This window comes from Opisthocomus hoazin, chromosome 3, assembly GCF_030867145.1.
Source record: "Opisthocomus hoazin isolate bOpiHoa1 chromosome 3, bOpiHoa1.hap1, whole genome shotgun sequence".
Lineage (NCBI taxonomy): Eukaryota > Metazoa > Chordata > Aves > Opisthocomiformes > Opisthocomidae > Opisthocomus > Opisthocomus hoazin.
In genome coordinates this window covers 83,441,215-83,459,614 of record NC_134416.1, presented here as the reverse complement: position 1 = coordinate 83,459,614, position 18,400 = coordinate 83,441,215, and the positions used below count along the sequence as shown (strand labels likewise).

The following is an 18,400-nucleotide window of genomic DNA, read 5'->3' as shown; positions in this document are numbered from 1 at the left end:
AGTGGAAACAGTACTAAACCACAAGGGAATACCAAGTTCTGCAGTCATAAATTTGGACTCTGTACAGAAGAAAAGAATAATCAACTTCTTTACCTTTTGATATTCCCTTTGAAGCTTCCTGCCTGGTCCTATTCCGGGGCCATAGTATATGTGTATATTCCTCTGTAGGAGTGCCCTTCAAGTAAATACTCACAGTAAAAGCTGCTTTTATGGGATTTCCTGATGCCGTGAAATGTTAAGTGTGTTTGATATTAAAGCAGACATAAACTTGCCCTCAACCCACACCACAGAAATTGGTAGAAATATTTTCAAACCTCATGATTTACCCCAAATATGGATTCATCATTATCCTAGAAATATTCATAATACTGAAACCTTTCTTTGTGTGGGTTTTGGGTGGGGTTTTTTTGAAACTTGATATCAATTGTTTATCCATGGCCATAATAGGCCTGCCTTTGCCTATGATTTTCCCGAGAAACTTGAACTAGGATTGCTCCTAAGGTACAGATTAGAGCAGAAAACACTTTCCAGCAGTAGTAAAGATGTTTCTGTTAACATGTACATTGCTGCAGAAAGGCACAGGTTGAAGAGGGCGTTCTCTTCTTGTTCCCGTTGGTGGCAATTATGTAGAAAATGAAGACAGAGGAAAGTTAGCTGGCGTGGTTTGCTGGAAATGGTTTTGGAATATAAATTCCTCACATGGATTACAGTAATTGACGTACCATAATAAGAGCCGTCATGCTGGGAAAGACCAAAAGCATCTTTAAACCTCTCTCCTGGCAGTAACCAAGAGCATCTAAATATGTTCTTCACTTGTTCCTTATTTGCTATAATCCTTTTAAAGAATAGCCTTTCCTTGCTATGGAATCTAATATTTCTTCATTTCTTATTTTAATTTTTTCTTATTGGAGTTAAGACTGTCCACGTCATAATGGGATTGCTTCCTGTATAGCAATTCTCCCCCACCCCGTAGCAGCAAAGCCCCTCCGCCTGTTACCCTGTGCGAGAGCAGCAAGTTGGTGCTATCTCACAACTGTTATTCCAGCTCAAGTTTCCAGACGTTTGCATGGTTGCCTCCATCTTCTCTTTTCCAGGCAGAAGCTGGTAATTAAAATTCATAGGAGAGCTTGATAAAAAAAAACCACAGAAAACAACAAAAAATCCCAAACCCACAACAAAGCCAAAGAAATCTCAGGAAAGTTCATCCACCATACCTGTCCAGCACATCCACTTGATCTAAATTTCAGCATCTATTGAAAAATTAAAGACTGTTTTTAAATGTTCACAAACCCCAGTTAAATAAGCAAACAAGCAAAAAGTGTCATAATATTAAGAGGAACTGCACTCCTATCATATTGCAAGAGCTCTGTGGTGATATCACCCACTTACCAACCTGTAAAATTTAAAGATAATAACATTTAAACATAAGTAGCTATTTTAACCAACACAAGGAACCTTCCTCAGAACTCTCCTGAGAAAGCAGAAAGACTTCTGCTGCCAAGCAAGTCAGGATTTGATTTATTTCACCTGCAGATTTTCCACAACCAATAGTGGGTGTGATTCAAGGCTGGGTTTTTTTAGGATAACTTTCTAGTGTGCACATCTCTACTCTCTGATGTCTGTGGATGAAAAGGCCCTGCTGAAAAGACAAAGTACTGCACAATTGCCTTATGGCTTTTTACCTGCTGTTTGTAGCCTATTTGTGAAAAAAAAAAGTATATGTCCTTGTCTGTCTGGACCAATGCTCTCTGACCAATGCACCTGTGCACACTGGCACATACATGTCCAGCATGACAAAGGGAGACTGGGACAAAGATTGCTGAAGTAACTGTCAGACCAGAGCTTTAGCTTTTTTTTCTGTAATTCTGTTTTTGCCATGTGCTTCCTGTGGTCATGTTTCTTACTGATGCTTGAGAGCTTACACACTGACTGGGATCAGGTATGCATACACAAAACAGAAAATCAGGTTTCTGTGTAGGAGTTGTTAATATGCTGCCGCAATATTTGAGCTGTAGGTGCTGACAGCCTTTGGTTTAAATAAAGTGTTATTATCTCTGAAGAAATTCAGCTGCAGTGTTTACTCAGCCAGTCCATACAAATCGAGTTCAACATCCTCTTGGTTTCCTGATTAAAGAAAACATCACCAGGTTTGCAGGGGCCGATTAGTGACCATTAACAGGGGTACCACTGGGTTGCTGGCAAGCTGGTTTGCCATTTCTGCTCCAAAACTGTGCCCTATGAAATTTCAGTGGGGGCCAAAAGGGATGCTAACAAAAACTAAACCACCATGCATGCCTTCTAAAGTCTCCCAGCTCACAGGCAGCTTCTGGGAGATCAGCAGCCTAGAGCACAAGCTTCCCTGGTGGATGGCCACGACATCTCCTCGTACGCTGAAGAGTAATTTTTGTTCTTATCACAGAATCACAGAATCACAGAATGGTAGGGGTTGGAAGGGACCTCTGTGGGTCATCTAGTCCAATCCTCCTGCCGAAGCAGGGTCACCTACAGCAGGCTGTAGAGGACCTTGTCCAGGGGGGTCTTCAATATCTCCAGAGAAGCAGACTCCACAACCTCCCTGGGCAGCCTGTTCCAGTGCTCCGTCACTCTCAGAGAGAAGAAATTCTTCCTCATGTTCAGACGGAACTTCCTATGCTTCAGTTTGTGCCCCTTGCCCCTTGTCCTGTCGCTGGGCACTACTGAAAAGAGCTTGGCCCCATCCTCCTGACACCCACCCTTCAGATATTTATAAGCATTTATTAAGTCCCCTCGCAGCCTTCTCTTCTTCAGGCTGAACAAGCCCAGCTCCCTCAGCCTTTCCTCATAGGAGAGATGTTCCAGTCCCCTCACCATCCTTGTAGCCCTCCGCTGGACTCTCTCCAGTAGCTCTTCATCTTTCTTGAACTGGGGAGCCCAGAACTGCACACAGTACTCCAGATGGGGCCTCACTAGGGCAGTGTAGAGGGGAAGGAGAACCTCCCTCGACCTGCTGGCTGCACTCCTCCTACTGCACCCCAGAATGCCATTGGCCTTCTTGGCAGCCAGGGCACACTGCTGGCTCATGGTTAACCTGTCGTCCACCAGGACACCCAGGTCCTTCTCCGCAGAGCTGCTCTCCAGCAGGTCCGCCCCAAGCCTGTACTGATGCATGGGGTTGTTCCTCCCCAGGTGCAGGACCCTGCATTTGCCTTTTTTGAACCTCATCAGGTTCCTCTCTGCCCAACTTTCCAGCCTGTCCAGGTCTCGCTGAATGGCAGCACAGCCTTCTGGTGTATCCAGCACTCCTCCCAGTTTTGTGTCATCATCAAACTTGCTGAGGGTACATTCTAACTCTTCATCCAGGTCATTGATGAAGAAGTTAAACAAGGCTGGGCCCAGTACTAACCCCTGGGGGTCACCACTAGTTACAGGCCTCCAACTAGACTCTGCGCCGCTGATGACAACCTTCTGAGTTCTGCCATTCAGCCAGTTCTCAATCCACTTCACCGACCACTCATCCAGCCCATACTTCCTGAGCTTCCCTAGGAGGATATTATGGGAGACTGTGTCGAAAGCCTTACTGAAGTCGAGGTAGACAACATCCACGGCTCTCCCTTCATCTACCCAGCCAGTCATGTCATCACAGAAAGCTATCAGAATGGTCAGGCATGATTTCCCCTTGGTGAATCCATGTTGACTACTCCTGTTAACCTTCTTTTCCTCCAATTGCTTGATGATGGCCTCCAGGATAAGCTGCTCCATCACTTTTCCCGGGATGGAGGTGAGGCTGACCGCCCTGTAGTTCCCTGGGTCCTGCTTCTTGCCCTTTTTGAAGACTGGAGTGACATTGGCCTTTCTCCAGTCCTCGGGCACCTCTCCTGTCCTCCAGGACCTCTCAAAGATGATGGAGAGTGGCTCAGCAATGACATCCGCCAGCTCCCTCAGCACTCGTGGGTGCATTCCATCGGGGCCCATGGATTTGTGGATGTCCAGATCGCTTAAGCGATCCCTCACACAGTCCTCCTCAACCAAGGGAAAGTCATCCTCTCTGTAGGCTTCTTCTCTTACCTCCAGGGCCTGGGATTCCTGAGGGCCTGCCTTGGCACTGAAGACTGAAGCAAAGAAGGCATTCAGTAGCTCTGCCTTCTCTGCATCCTCCATCACCAGGACACCCGCCTCATTCAGCAGCGGCCCCACATTGTCCCTAGCCTTCCTTTTGCTGCTGATGTAGTTGAAGAAGCCCTTCTTGTTGTTTTTGACATCCCTTGCCAGCTTCAATTCCAGGTGGGCTTTGGCCTTCCTCGTCACATCCCTGCACGCTCTGGCCACGATCCTGTACTCTTCCCAAGTGGCCTGCCCCTCTTTCCACATTCCATGGACCTTTCTCTTCCACCTGATCTCTGCTAGAAGCTCCTCGTTCAACCATGCAGGTCTCCTGCCTCCTTTGCTAAATTTCTTTCTCAGGGGGATGCACTGCTCCTGAGCATGGAGGAAGTGACGTTTAAAGAGCGACCAGAACTCTTGGACCCCCCTACCTTCAAGAGCCCTGACCCATGGGATTCCTCCCAGTAGCTCCTTGAACAGGCCAAAGTTAGCCCTCCTGAGGTCCAAGGTTTTGATCCTACTTATCGCCCTGCTTCCTCCACGCAGGATCCTGAACTCGACCATTTCATGGTCACTGCAGCCGAGTCTACCTCCGACCTTCACATCCTCCACTAGTCCCTCCTTGTCTGTTAATACAAGGTCCAGCAGCGCACTTTTCCTTGTTGGTTCCTCCACCACTTGCATCAGAAAGTTATCATGGATGCTCTGTAGAAACCTCCTGGTTTGCGCCTGCCTAGCTGTGTGATCTTCCCAGCTGATGTCAGGGTGGTTGAAGTCCCCCATGAGAACCAGGGCCTGTGACTGTGAGGCTGCTTGCAGCTGCCTGTAGAAGGCCTCATCAACTTCCTCCTCCTGGGCAGGTGGCCTGTAGTACACAGCCACAGTAATGTCACCCTTATGAGCCTGTCCCTTAATTCTAACCCATAAGCTCTCAACTCATTCCTCATTTGCCCCCAGGCCAAGCTCAATGCATTCCAGTTGCTCCTTCACATACAGAGCAACTCCACCACCTCTCCTTATTGGCCTGTCTAGAGTCTGTAGCCATCCATGACAGCATGCCAGTCATGCGAGTTGTCCCACCATGTTTCTGTGATGGTGACCAAGTCGTAGCCGTCCTGCTGTATAATGGCTTCCAGCGCCTCCTGTTTATTGCCCATGCTATGTGCGTTGGTATAGACACACTTGAGCTGGGCTGTCAATCTCACCCCTGACCCTGGCACACCAACCCTGGGCTCATCCCTAGTGAGCTGGGTGATGTCCCCTTCCCCCTTCGAACCTAGTTTAAAGCCCTCTCAATGAGCCCCGCCAGCTCGTGGCCAAGAATCCTTTTTTCCCTTTGAGATAGCTGCGATCCGCCTGTCGCCAGCAGGCCCGGTGCTGTGTACACCTCCACGTGATCAAAGAAGCCAAAATTCGACCGATGGCACCAGTCCCTGAGTCACCTGTTAACCAAGTGAGTTTTCCTGCCCCTTTCAGTGCTGTTCCCTGCCACTGATGGGATGGAGGAAAACACCACCTGTGACCCTGATCCCTCAACCAGTCGCCCCAGCGCCCTGAAGTCCCTTTTGATGGCTTAGGGACTTCTCTCTGCTATCTCGTCCCCGCCAACCTGCATTACCAAGAGGGGGTAATAATCAGAAGGCCGCACCAGACCAGGGAGTTTCTTCACAACGTCCCTAACCCGGGCCCCAGGGAGGCAGCAGACTTCCCTGTGGGATGGGTCCGGTCGGCAGATCGGGCCCTCTGTTCCCCTCAGAAAGGAATCACCTATGACAATTACCCTCCTTTTTTTCTTAGCTTATACTTTATATAAGCAGCTTATCTCTGGGTTCTGTGTGAGGACTGAAAACAAATCTCCAAAACAAATTAGAAGCCACCCTGGGAATGATGGATTTCTTCCTTTTTGGATTTTGTTTTCTTTCTGGACCTCTAGATTTTCCCCGTCCTGCGGCTGTGGTATCAACCATCCTCCTGTTCTTTTGAACTGCTGTCTTTGAGGACAGTAAGAATAAGAACAGTTTCTCACATCTCAAATATATCTGTTTTTCCTAAGAACCACAAATTTCTGTTAGACACTGAATTGAAGTTGAACTAGTGCTTTAGGAGTAAAACTGGTACGATGACCAGCAGTAATAAGGCACCTCTGCTGTGGGCTCTAGGCCAGGAGTCTTACAAGTTTACCTGCAATACAATGGATCTGGTGTAGTGAAGTCAGAACTGTTGTTAAAAAGTGGGCGATTGCCAGCAGTTTGGGACCTAATGTTAGCCCTTATACCTAAATGAGCCACCCTCAAAGATTACCACGAGCATCACCAGCATGGTTTCCCTCTCAAGGCAGACTCAATGCATATCAGAAATGGAAACAGCACTAGGTGGTAGGTGTTTGCTAGACTGATGTGTCCAGATGGTAGGCTTCAGTCTGCTTTGTCTGCATGAGAATAAGCTCTTAGCTCCCTCTCTGCACCAAATAAAATTGCTGAAAGAACGTTAGCCACTTTAGTTAATTTGAATTAACTTGAGGAATAGCCCTATAATCAATCAATAATGACCTTTTCTTCACCAAAAACCTGGAGTACTAAAAAATGAAGAGAAATTTTATTTCATTGTGTGGCTTCTATCCACTACAAGTGTTAAAGATAAAATGTTCTTGTTCAGTACTTTTGTCATGCTATCTGCTTCAGCCAAATCAACAAACTAAACAGGCTATTGCTGAGAAATTTTGGTTTTATGCAAACATGTGAAATATAGAATTTAATTTACCTAACTCTGAGCAAGTGTTAAATTGTGAAAGCCTGTTTAAATACAATGAATGCAGCTGCAAAGTAGTTTCAGTCCAAGAGGACTGAAGCAGAGTTTAAAGTAAATATTGAAATGCATCATTGTTTATGCAGCAATTTCTTTTGCTGCAGCTCCATCCTGGTGGTAAAGATGATTGGAGACCTGGGCTGAGAATGACAAATAAACAAATAAAAAAATGGTGAATCATTACATAGGTGATCAGGAAACAAATGTCATGTAATGTGCAGGAATATTTGGTGCCCAGTGACAGGACAAGGGGCAATGGGCATAAAACTGAAGCATAGGAAGTTCCGTCTGAACATGAGGAAGAACTTCTTCCCTCTGAGGGTGACGGAGCACTGGAACAGGCTGCCCAGGGAGGTTGTGGAGTCTCCTTCTCTGGAGATATTGAAGACCCGCCTGGACAAGGTCCTGTGCAGCCTGCTGTAGGTGACCCTGCTTCGGCAGGAGGATTGGACTAGATGACCCACAGAGGTCCCTTCCAACCCCTACCATTCTGTGATTCTGTGATATTCTTGTGGCTCTTTCTTACCAGTGGTAGTAGGTGAGATAAGTAAGTGACCTTTTACCTTTTAACAGTTGGATGGCTTGAAATTGTTCATAAATCCGAATCACATCCAGATCGTAAATCCAGTCTGCAAATTGTTGTGAGGGGCAGTCTTTGTTCAGGAGAAGCCCTGGGAAGCTGGCAAAGCTAGAAACAGTTCCTTCATGAGAACAGATTAAAGACGGGACCTTAGTTTTACAGCAAAGACGTTGGTGCTTTGTGGGTTATATTCATCTGTATTCTGGAATTGCCCTTAGCTCACTTCAGCTCTACCAAGCAGCCATGAGCCTACCTGTGCTGGGTGGTTAATGGAGGCTTCCAGCTGCTGAGCGAGGTCTGACAGATGGGATAAGCCGGTTCCTGAACTTTCTTTCAGTAATTTCTTTGCTGGGTGGCACTGGTCGCACATGCTGAGGCACCGGTGGATGTGATCACCTTCTGGTTGTCCCACCCGCACCCAATCCTCCCTCTTGACATGCAGCCCTGTGTGGAATACGGCAATGTGACGGGAGAGGGGTCTCACCTGCCAGTCCTCTGAGTACCAGCAGGCAGGATGAACAAGAAGAGGTGGTACAATCCCTGCTTACCGATGGCGAGGACAGCGGCATGGCAAGAATAAGGGGCAGTTTTGTCAAGGTACATAGCTGAATTGCTCTCACTGCAAGGAGTTAGAGCTCTAAATGTGTATATAAATCTAGCCCCAGATAACTTCCCTGAGATGCAAAACCTGTCTTGTGATGAAAGCAAACATCAAACCCTAACTTCTAGCCTAGAGTTTTATTCAAAAAAGATCATCCTTTATCTCACAGTGATAGTTTGGAGTTAAAAATGTTGCTGGGTTCCCCGTCTCGCCTGTAACATCCCTAGGGAGCAGGCGGAGTCTCAGTTTTGCCTGTATGGTCTGTCACCAAAGGAAAATCTGAAGCTCTTTCTGATGGCTGGCTGAAAGCATATTACATTTGACGTATTCTCTAATTTTTTGTCATGTCATATCTCACCAACAGCTTTGGCAAAACCTGCAGATTTTTCAAGCCTTTTTTCCGCATTGTAGCGCAGAAATCGACTTCAGCTTTACCCACCTCAGCAGAAGGAAGTGTGCAAATACTTGAGCAAATATGAGCAGTCCATCATCTGCCTCAAGCCTTTATAAATTTAACTGCGGAACCAGAATGCTATAAATCTGCACATAATTAGGAAAATTCTCCTAAATTAAGCTGGACTAGTGCTGTGATCCTTGAGAAAGGAGTAACCATTAACCTGTATGAACTTGGACATGGCGTTTAGTTCCTCATTATTCCGCTCTCACATTCCATGTGTTATAGCTTAGCAATTTCACCGCAAATCTAAAACAATACCACTGGCGTGAAACGCATTAACACTGGCTAATTGATAGGTCACTAGCAAGGATCTCCTCTGGGTGGAGAGAGTGTTTTTAATAGACTACTCTAGAAACCTGTTTTCACCCCTATGTTGTTTAGTGCTTTTTGTTTTGGTCAGGAAGAAGAAAAACAATGCTGAAGTTGCTAATGCAAAAATACGGAATCAATAGGTAAAGACAAGAAAAAGCTGCAAAACCAGCACACTGTGCAAGCAAATAAACCATGTTTTCGCATAACCTGATGGAAGTTCCTATGTTAGGAATAAAGACACTAATCCACCTGGACTATTTAGGGGAGTCTTTTCTGAGAAGCAGTGAATAAAACACAACTTGGGGCTATGGTGGATAATTAGATGACCATAACCACGGGTATAGGTTGAAGTATTACAGGATCAGGAACTTCCATCCAACCGGGTAAAATGGCTGCAAATTAAAGCTAGGGACATTTTGATAGAATATGTTGTATACTTTGAGAATATTAGTATGAATATTATTTATAAGGCATAGATAACTTGCATATTTAGAACAGCTAAGTTAATTAATTATTAGATTAACTTCTGAAGGGATGTGCTTTTTCCTAATAAATGTCAAGCCATCACATATCATTTGAAGTTCTTGGGGTTTTTTTTTCCAATTCAGGTAGAACATGTTCAAGGCAGTCTTGTCCATTCTTATTAGAAATCCACCAAAGAAAAGGAGTATAACTCAGGACTTTCTTCTACTCCTGATGAGAAAAGTTATATTAAGAGCCCACGTTTTCCTGCCACATCTTAAGACAAGTTTCTGAGCCATTGGAAAAAGCACTTACTGTGGAACACATGTACCTGGCAAAAAAAGTTAAAGATACAACAAATACGCAACCTTATGCTGACATCTCTAAGAAGCCTCTCTAACTTCTCCAGCATCTCAGTTTTTTCACTTGTAACTGAATATTAATATTTGCCTGTCTTATGGCTGTGTACACTAATTAATGTTAAATTATACTCTGTTCCTGAATTCTCTTCTGATGGTAAAACTCATCATTGAAGATTTTGTGATGCCACAACTGTGCATATATTACCGATAAAGTCAATCTCCTTATGCTTCAATTACTTATCACCTGTTGACCCTCTTGTGATGCAGATGACTGGAGCTGGACGGTCTGCACTACCCAGATGCACAGCAGCACAGAACAGCCAGGCACACGAACAGCACTGAGCACCTACAAAGACATTACAAAAGAAATTATTTGCCAGAATTTTTTATGCAAGCTTGCAAATTTTTTACAAGGGTGGCCTGATTTTTGAGACCAAAAAATCTTGTGTGCTTTCCTGAGCCCTGACACAAATACCACTGAAATTCTCTTAGGCTTTTCGCCTTACTTTGAATAGCCACAATGCAAACTGGGATTATCCTCTTTAGTCTGAGGATCTTTATTCTAGATGATAGCAGTTTACAGGGCAGTGTGGAAAGTGTGGTGATTTAAAAAATAATTCCCTACCCCGAACTTCTTGGAGTCACCAGCAAATACTGGAAAACTTCAAAATTGATTTTGTGTTTGAAAGAAAGCCCATTCAGAAAGCAGAGAAAACTCTGCTAGCGCTTTACAGAGACTTATGTATCCTTTCTTGGACCCATGCTTTCCCACCAGAAGGTAGAGTCTGATGACTGCAGCTGATTGTACCTAGGTGTGAAGTCAGAGGTCCTTGGAAAGCTATGGCCAGTTGCCATTCTCTTTCTCAAAGCCAGTGACCACCTGTGGTCAGTGCTGTGGCTGTGTGTTCAACAGAAGGGGATAAAGAGTATCAAATAAGGGAAAGGAGTGATAAAGGGGAAATTAATCCTTTTGTCATCAGGGTTATTCAAGGCTTTGGTAGAGCAGAAGTGTTCAAAATTCTTGTTAGAAATGCTTTCTTGAAGATTTAGCTATGTTGTCCCTTGCCATTACCCTCTTCCCAGCTGGATCCCAGGATCGATCATTTATTCCATAAACACTTTTGTAACCTTGGAGCTCTTTATTAACTGTGGTCATGTTCTTCTTGAGCCTTCTTTTTTTTCCTTTTTTTTTTGGTAATAACAATTACATAAATCTCAGAGATTAATTTGTTTTTTTGGGGAGATAACACTGGAGGTCTAAAGATTAAGCTGAAGCGTCCTCCAGATTTTCAGCTGTCAGCTCATTCTGAAAGCTCGCCGAGGGGTGATGCTGCCACATAAAATGCAGTCACTAAAAGAATGTAATTTTATCTTCAATTTTAGCTTTATTTAATGGAAGTTTTCTAATGGTATAGTGTATATCCTTAATTTACCTCTCTGTAATGTGAATGTTCTTGAATGAGGAATTCAGAGGCAAAGTTTAAGTTTTTTTTTCCCCAGTAGCCACCTTCTTTATTGCGGGGGCAATCAGCATTAACAGCAAGGCTGTAGCACACACTGTTTTTTGGATGTCTGTAGTGACAAGATGTCAGTTTGGAATGCAGGTGTTCTTTAGTGACTGAACCGTAAAAAGCTCTACATGCAAACCTTAATAACAGCGTTAGACAGTGGGTAGGACAGCCAAAGCTAGGAGTCGAGAGTTGTCTACTATACAGAAAAAATATGGAAATTAACAGGATTGAAGGATCAAAGGTGAAGTTTGGGGCAAGACTGGCAGAACAGTGGTCACCCAAGAGCTCTGAAAAGGCCGTAAGAGGGTGCCCCAAGCAATGCAATTCCTGACAGAAAGTCCTCCTGAGACGCACAGCCCTTTGGAGTGAGCCATGCATCTGCTTCTACCAAACCCTGAGATGCCCAAAGATCTGGAAATGTAAAGCATGGCCATGTGCACAGTATTAATGTCCATGATTTTCCTCCCTCAACCAGGAGCCACCCAACAGACCTCCATAAGCCCCTGAAGGATGTTGCTGGGTGGATGTTCCGAAGGTGGATGTAAAATGCTGCTGTAAAATCTGACCTGGTGGACTGCAGTCACTCCATGCAGATATCAATGGCAATGAGTGGTGGAAGGGTGGCGGTGCTGGAAATGACTGGCAGCAGTATTTTCTGCAGGCGGAAACAGACTTACAAGTGAAAATAAAAGGCGGCACCTGGGTCAGCTGAAGCTCTCAAGCACAGCCATCAGAGGCAGCACAGTAATGGGAACATGCGAGGGTGAAGGCTTTTCCCTCAGCTATCCTGCCCTCACCCCCAACACTGAGAAAGTGGCTTTCATTCCAACAACCAGCTGGGGTTTTCAGACACAGGGTAAGACTGGTTGCAATATAAAGCTGGTGGAGGTCATACGAGGTATCTCCTAACAGAGAGCAGATGCTGGGGTGTGGGGGAAGATGCTTTACCATCTCCATTTCCCTTTATCTGACAAGGACTGTTTCATGTACTATGGTTTACAGAGCTTCCAAACATCATGCAGCCAATCTGGCAGCTTTCCTCGACCTCCCTACAGCCCAGCCTGACCCCCCGTTTATCTGGCTGCACAGTACCACCATGCTGTACTCGCTTTAGTCAGCTGCCAGGGACCCTGTGTTGTCAGCTCTGCAGAGCCCTGCAGCCGTTCTGCTCCCTCCCTCCCTGCCCTGTCATCTCCCCCTCGTAGCTCCATGACAGCGATGCACAGAGAACAGTGGTCCTGAGACAGAAGGATGGGGACAGTCAGAAGATGATGGGGAAGAGAGAAGAGCTCAAATGCAGGAGGAAGGGGAGGAGAGCAGGAGCGGCCGATGCCGTTGGGCACCTCACAGGGTTGATGCATAGCAAGGGATGACAAATTCCAGCCTCTGGACTGGCAGATGTTGAATCAGTCACAGCTCTTGATGTCAGTGAAAGAAAGGTGCCTCTGATTAAAGGCAGCCCGATGCAGACTGAACTGTGCTTTGGAAGTGCCAGGTTTGCCCAAGGAACCTCTGTCTCTCCTCAGCTGGATCAGGCTCAGTGTCTCCCGCTCAGACTAGGTAAGGGTGAAGACAGTGAGATCCATTAGGGGCAGGATTTTTTTTTTCACCCTTTCTCTCAAGAATGTGATGTGTAATCAGATAAGGAAAAGTAGGCCAGGCTGAGCATCCATGTTACAATGATGTTGTACCCAACTGACAGTTTTCACGTGACTTTCATGCATTACATATTATGACGACAAGAATTAGACTAGTTGTTTACTCTGTTTCCAGCAGCTCCCATGTTACTACTTTGATGGACACACACATGTCAGGTCAACATGACTTAATTAATTTTTACTAATCAGAATTATAAAAGTAATTTTAAGATAAAACCTCTAACACTTCTCAGAAATGCCTGGACTGCTGAACAATGGGATAAGATGGCGTGTGCTTGAGAAGATATTATTTTTCTCTCAGCCTGAATAAATAGGATACAGTAAGAAAATGATTATTTCTGCAGACCTTTGGTCTCTGTATCAGTCTTGCTTTATTCTGGAAAGCAGCTAATCACAAAGCCCCAGAGTTAAAATAAACATAATAGCTGCTCCTGCTGTTCTTTTGCAAAAGTCAATAGACTACCATCTGGGCAAAGGCTGAAATATTGACCTCTGCATTCAGTGCCACTGATATGTCCCCCCTCCCCTGCCCAAAACCTGAAGAAACCCTGGAATAATCTTCCTATTTATATCATGAATGTAAACTCTTCTGATTCCAGAGACACTGCCAGAGAGAGCCAGCAGAACGTACACAGCCAGGACCTACACCTTCATTTGCAAGCAGCTCCACAGCGCAACGGGGTAGTGGGGGAGGTGATCTGCAACTGATACTTGCAAGAAAATATTGCTGCCCTGATGGGTTAGGAGAATATGACTCATGAGTGCTGGATCACAGCTGAAAGAACCGAGGCCAAGGACAACTAGGGGCAGGGTTGTCAGCCTCAGATGCATGAAAATCCAAGGAAATCCTCCATGGCCTGTTGGGAATGGGGGAGAACATGCTTCATTCCACACAAAGAAGCAGGGAGGAGGGATGGGGAGGCCACCCAGCTTTCTACACTTTGAGTATAGTCTGAAAAGAGAAGTGAATACAGTATGGGACAAATAGGTGGGAGCCCAACGACTTTGTCAAACGTCCTCATTCAGCAGTGTTAGCCAAACCCACACCAGGGATTGCTGGGCACGGCCTGGGTAGTAGCCTCACAGGTGAGACACCAGAGCAGCAGACACCTGGGCAGACAGATGGGGAAGCTTGTTCCAGATGTGTATCAAGAAAGCAAAGAGTGGAGCAGTAGATTGCAGATCCTACACTGCAGTACATTTTCCCTGAGAGCGGTTGCAGCAGCATGGAAGCAGAGCAGATGCAAATTTCTGAGGGAGCAGAAAAATCAAAAGCTTTTGCAGGAAAATGTCAGCTTTGAGAAATTGTTTGACACAAGTTTTGATGCAGAGCAACAATTCTATTTTAACTTAGGCTGGTTTTATTTCTATTTCTGTTTTCTCAAATTATTTCAGCTCTGATTTAATTTCTGCTTTCTTTCCTCATGTAATTGCTCTTTAGCTAGCCAGCTGTATTTAAGCTTGCATAGAAATAGTATTGTTTCAGCATGACTGGTCAATCTTTCTGGGGTTTGCCCTGTGTTTCCATTCCAAGGAGCGTGCAGTTTTCAGATTTACTCATTTTACACAAGAGACCACTGCCGAGGGGTAGCAGCTGACACTTAGACTAGACTCAGTCTTTGAAATCAATAATAGGCATCACTCTGGATCTGAATATGTGGCAAAACAAGCTGGGCTTGCCAGCTTCTGTGGCTGATCCTCAGATGTTGGACACTGATGTGAAATGGTGAATACTAACTTATTTTATAATATAAACTCTATACTCCTTGCATGAAGGGATGTGGAATGAAATTCCAGTATTAGGAGTTATATTGTTTCCTAGGCAATAACTTAATACAGCATTTATCCCACATTGCAATGAGTGCTGCTGAAGTGCTGTGTTAATTGGTAAGATCACAACAGAAGGCTTCTCAGAAACAACGTTCTTCCATGTAAATGTTTCAGGAAAGAAGAAGAAGAAAATACGGCTGGAAAGTCTTGACCTTTCTTTTTTTGTGTTGGTAGCTGAATGGGTGTTATGAACCTCTGTTGTGACAATCCGCAGATGAGATGAGGTGGTAAGGCCCTTACCCTACAGATAAGGAATACATTTTCAATGCCTAGCTCAGTGCCGAGGTATTGCCACCATGTGGAAGAGCAACTGTGAATGCTCAGCATCCAGGGAGTGGAGGGGAATTGCAGCAGAAAATGGTGGTTATCACTGCTGGAATATTTTTCTGTGGCATAGTCAATGGCTAATAGTAAAAATGAGTAGACAATAACACATTTCTAAGAAGCATTAGGGACTGGCCCAAAGAGTATCAGTCACAGCTACTTCTAAAATATTTCTCTGCTTCAGTTTAGGATATAGTCCAGTGAAGGGTGTAGTTATTATTCATAATGCAAAGCCAAGAAGAAAAGCCACTTTTAACAACTTTAAAACATGTTTTTGAGAAGTTTCAATGAATGAAATGCATGTTCTTGCCTTTCTTCACTATGACATCTGTTTAGCTTTAAAAAAAAAAGAGAGGGAGAGATGAAAGATACACAAAAAGTAGCACATAGTTGACTCCCATGAGCCTGGGTTTAAGATAATGACAAGGAGCTTTCTGTCTCCCACCCCCATTTGGTCTGGGAAATGTTTCAGGGGAGAAGGTACAATAGTTGGAGTAAAAGCATAGAATGGATTCTCAGAGGGAATGATGTAAGGCTGCAATAACGCAGCTGTAGTTTTCCACTATACATGCCTGCATCCCAAACTGTGCTAAGCAACCGGGCAGTAATGGCCACTCTCGGATCTCCAGCTCTCAGTCAAAACCATTCCTTTCAGTAACCCTGAATACTGCTAATTAAGTTAATGACTTTAATTTAATTCAGCTATAGATTTGTTAAACATACACATATTATTTTGTAATACTATAGGTTATGTAATATATATTACAAAACCATACTGCGCATTACATTATGTATTATCGTGAATATGATTGCAGAATATGTAGCCATATGTTACATAACATATTACAACTTCATGTTGTATGAAAAAAAAAATACATTTAAAATAATTTATTTTTATAGTTTATAATAATTTATCAGTGTTCTCCAATCAACATTCCCTTTTCCAACACATTTGAAATATACATTATATTATTCATTGTGTAAACAGATACTGAAATGACATTCTCGAGCTGTTTTTACAGGAAGGTGTGAGGAGTGCTCATGTTGCTGTCAGGAAAGGGCTGGGGAACGAGGCACTGGAACAGGTGCCTGGCTTGGGTGAGTAAAAGGTATGGTTGCTCTGACTGCAAGAACTGCAAAAGGGGAAGGGGGCGAAAATGGGACCAGCCAAAAAATCAGATCTTGGACTCTTCCTTATAGAATCATAGAATCACTAAGTTTGGAAAAGACCTCTAAGATCATCAAGTCCAACCATCAACCCAACACCACCATGCCTGCTAAACCATGTCCCAAAGTACCATATCTACAAGTTTTTTGAACACCTCCAGGAATGGGGACTCAACCACCTCCCTGGGCAGCCTGTTCCAATGCCTGACCACTCTTTCAGTAAAGAATTTTTCCTAATATCCAATCTAAACCTCCCCTGACGCAACTTGAGGACATTGCCTCTCATCCTGCTGCTAGTTACTTGGGAGAAGAGACCAACACCTGCCTCACTCAGGTAGTTGTAGAGAGTGATAAGATCTCCCCTCAGCCTCCTCTTCTCCAGACTAAACAGACCCAGTTCCCTCAGCTGTTGCTCGTAAGTCTTGTTCTCTAGACCCTTCACCAGCCTCACTGCCCTTCTCTGGACATGCTCCAGCACCTCAATGTCCTTCTTGTAGTGAGGGGCCCAAAACTGAACACAGTACTCCAGGTGCAGCCTCATCAGTGCCGAGTAGTACAGGGACACTATCACCTCCCTACTCCTGCTGGCCACACCATTCCTGATACAAGCCAGGATGCCATTTGCGTTCTTGGCCACCTGGGCACACTACTGGCTTGTATTCAGCCAGCATGTTCTTCATGCTAGATGTCTTAGTTAACACTTGGATTACATTTAACGTCATCCCTGCCAACACACGTTGTCTCACGCACCAAGCTTCAGCCATCTGGGAACACCAGCTGTGCACACAAGTCTGTCCTCTCACAGTGCACTGCATGCATGGCCATTGTCCTGCCTTGCCCTTGCTGGCACAAGCCTGCTTCTCCAAGATCCTCCTGCAAGAGGCTTCATTGTCCACACCGAAGATCCTGTGCCCCTGTTGCAGCAAAGCGGAGCACACAGGCGGCTTGTCAAAGTACCACACCAGACTTTTGCCTGAGTATGAACAGGAAAGCAAACTGTGGGGGCTCCAGTGGGAGGTGAGGAGGTGGACACGCCGGCTGCCCCATGGGAGACGCTCCTGCAGCCTGCCTGCCCACCTCGGGGCCGGGCACTTCCCTCTACTGCCTGGCGCAGCTCCATCAGGCAGCCGTTGGGATCCCACATTCGGCATGCTGCCTTCAGTGAATGGGCACAGCAGTCGCTTCTGGCCCTGCCCGGCTGCAATCCTACCGCCCAGCCCCTCCGACAATTGAAGAGATAATTAAACAGCTGGAGTATCTTGGCTTCAACTATCATTGATTTGAAATGAAAATGAGTAGTTGAGGCATCACCAGTGTCTTTCAGTCTTCAATCAACCTCATTCCCTGAAGACAGCACAGCTTTTGTCCTTCTGATCAAGAACAGCTACAAATCACTGCTCATTTGATCACAGCTTGAATCCTTGTCATGAAAACAAAAATAATCAATTAAAGCTCAGTCTGCTGCATGCTGCTCTTTCATTTTTGATGAAAGTTTCATTTGCTACCCACTTCTATTAACTCACCAAAAGGGCTACATTCTCTATTTTATTGCCATCTGAGAGCATTTCGTTCTGCTCACGGTTCGTATTTGAGCAATGAAGATGGAAATACGCTCCAACAATTTTTTGATGGGATGGGGTCTGAGCTGATTTGCTTCACACTTCCCTGGTGGGATGCCCCAGGTTATCTAAAGAGATTTTAAACTGAAAAGGCTGTGTTTAATAGAACTAGTACTCTTTAAAGTAGAAAAAAACCTTCAAATTATTAGGTCAGGCCAGCAAGAAATAAAAATGGATTTAATATTCCTACCCACTGTGCCTTGGAAGCTGGATGCGTGCCCCAGGCTTGGTTCAGCCTATGCACAATAACTTCTGGGTTGCATCAGACTCTCATTTTATCCTCTGCTGTCCCCTTGTCCACAGGGCAGGGCTGCCCGCTGGTCCCCTTGGCAGCCTCCCAGGGGCTGGAGGGCTCCTGGTTCAGTGCGGTGATGCCCCTACCTGCTGTGCTCAGCTGCTGTCTGTTCTCCCCACCAGCAGGACCAGTCGCTCCATAGCACGGCACAGGGATGAGCTGAGGCTATTCCTCCTATAACAGGCAAATGAAGACCCAGAAAAGGAACTGTTTATTGTAGGCCTGAGGTTGGGACTGGCATCAGCATCCACTGCTCAATCTGCCTGGCATTCCCAAATCGGTAAAAAAATGGCTTCTTCCCCAAAAGAGGTTTTGTGTAAGCCTCTGGCCACTTTTT

At 45.1% G+C, this 18,400-nt stretch overlaps 1 protein-coding gene across 4 annotated transcripts in view; it reads left to right on the top strand.

The window, feature by feature from the left end:
* Positions 1-18,400, top strand: part of SEMA5A (semaphorin 5A) — a 446,528-nt gene that overhangs the window by 361,039 nt on the left and 67,089 nt on the right. Inside the window, exon 22 of one of the 4 annotated variants that reach the window (XM_075416805.1) lies at positions 16,005-16,080. The exons of 2 other annotated variants lie outside the window; for them this stretch is intronic. In XM_075416805.1, coding sequence (XP_075272920.1) covers positions 16,005-16,080 — 76 coding nt within the window. Of the gene's footprint in view, positions 1-16,004; positions 16,092-18,400 lie in introns of all 4 variants that reach the window. One more of the 4 variants, XM_075416807.1, reaches the window with a different exon arrangement.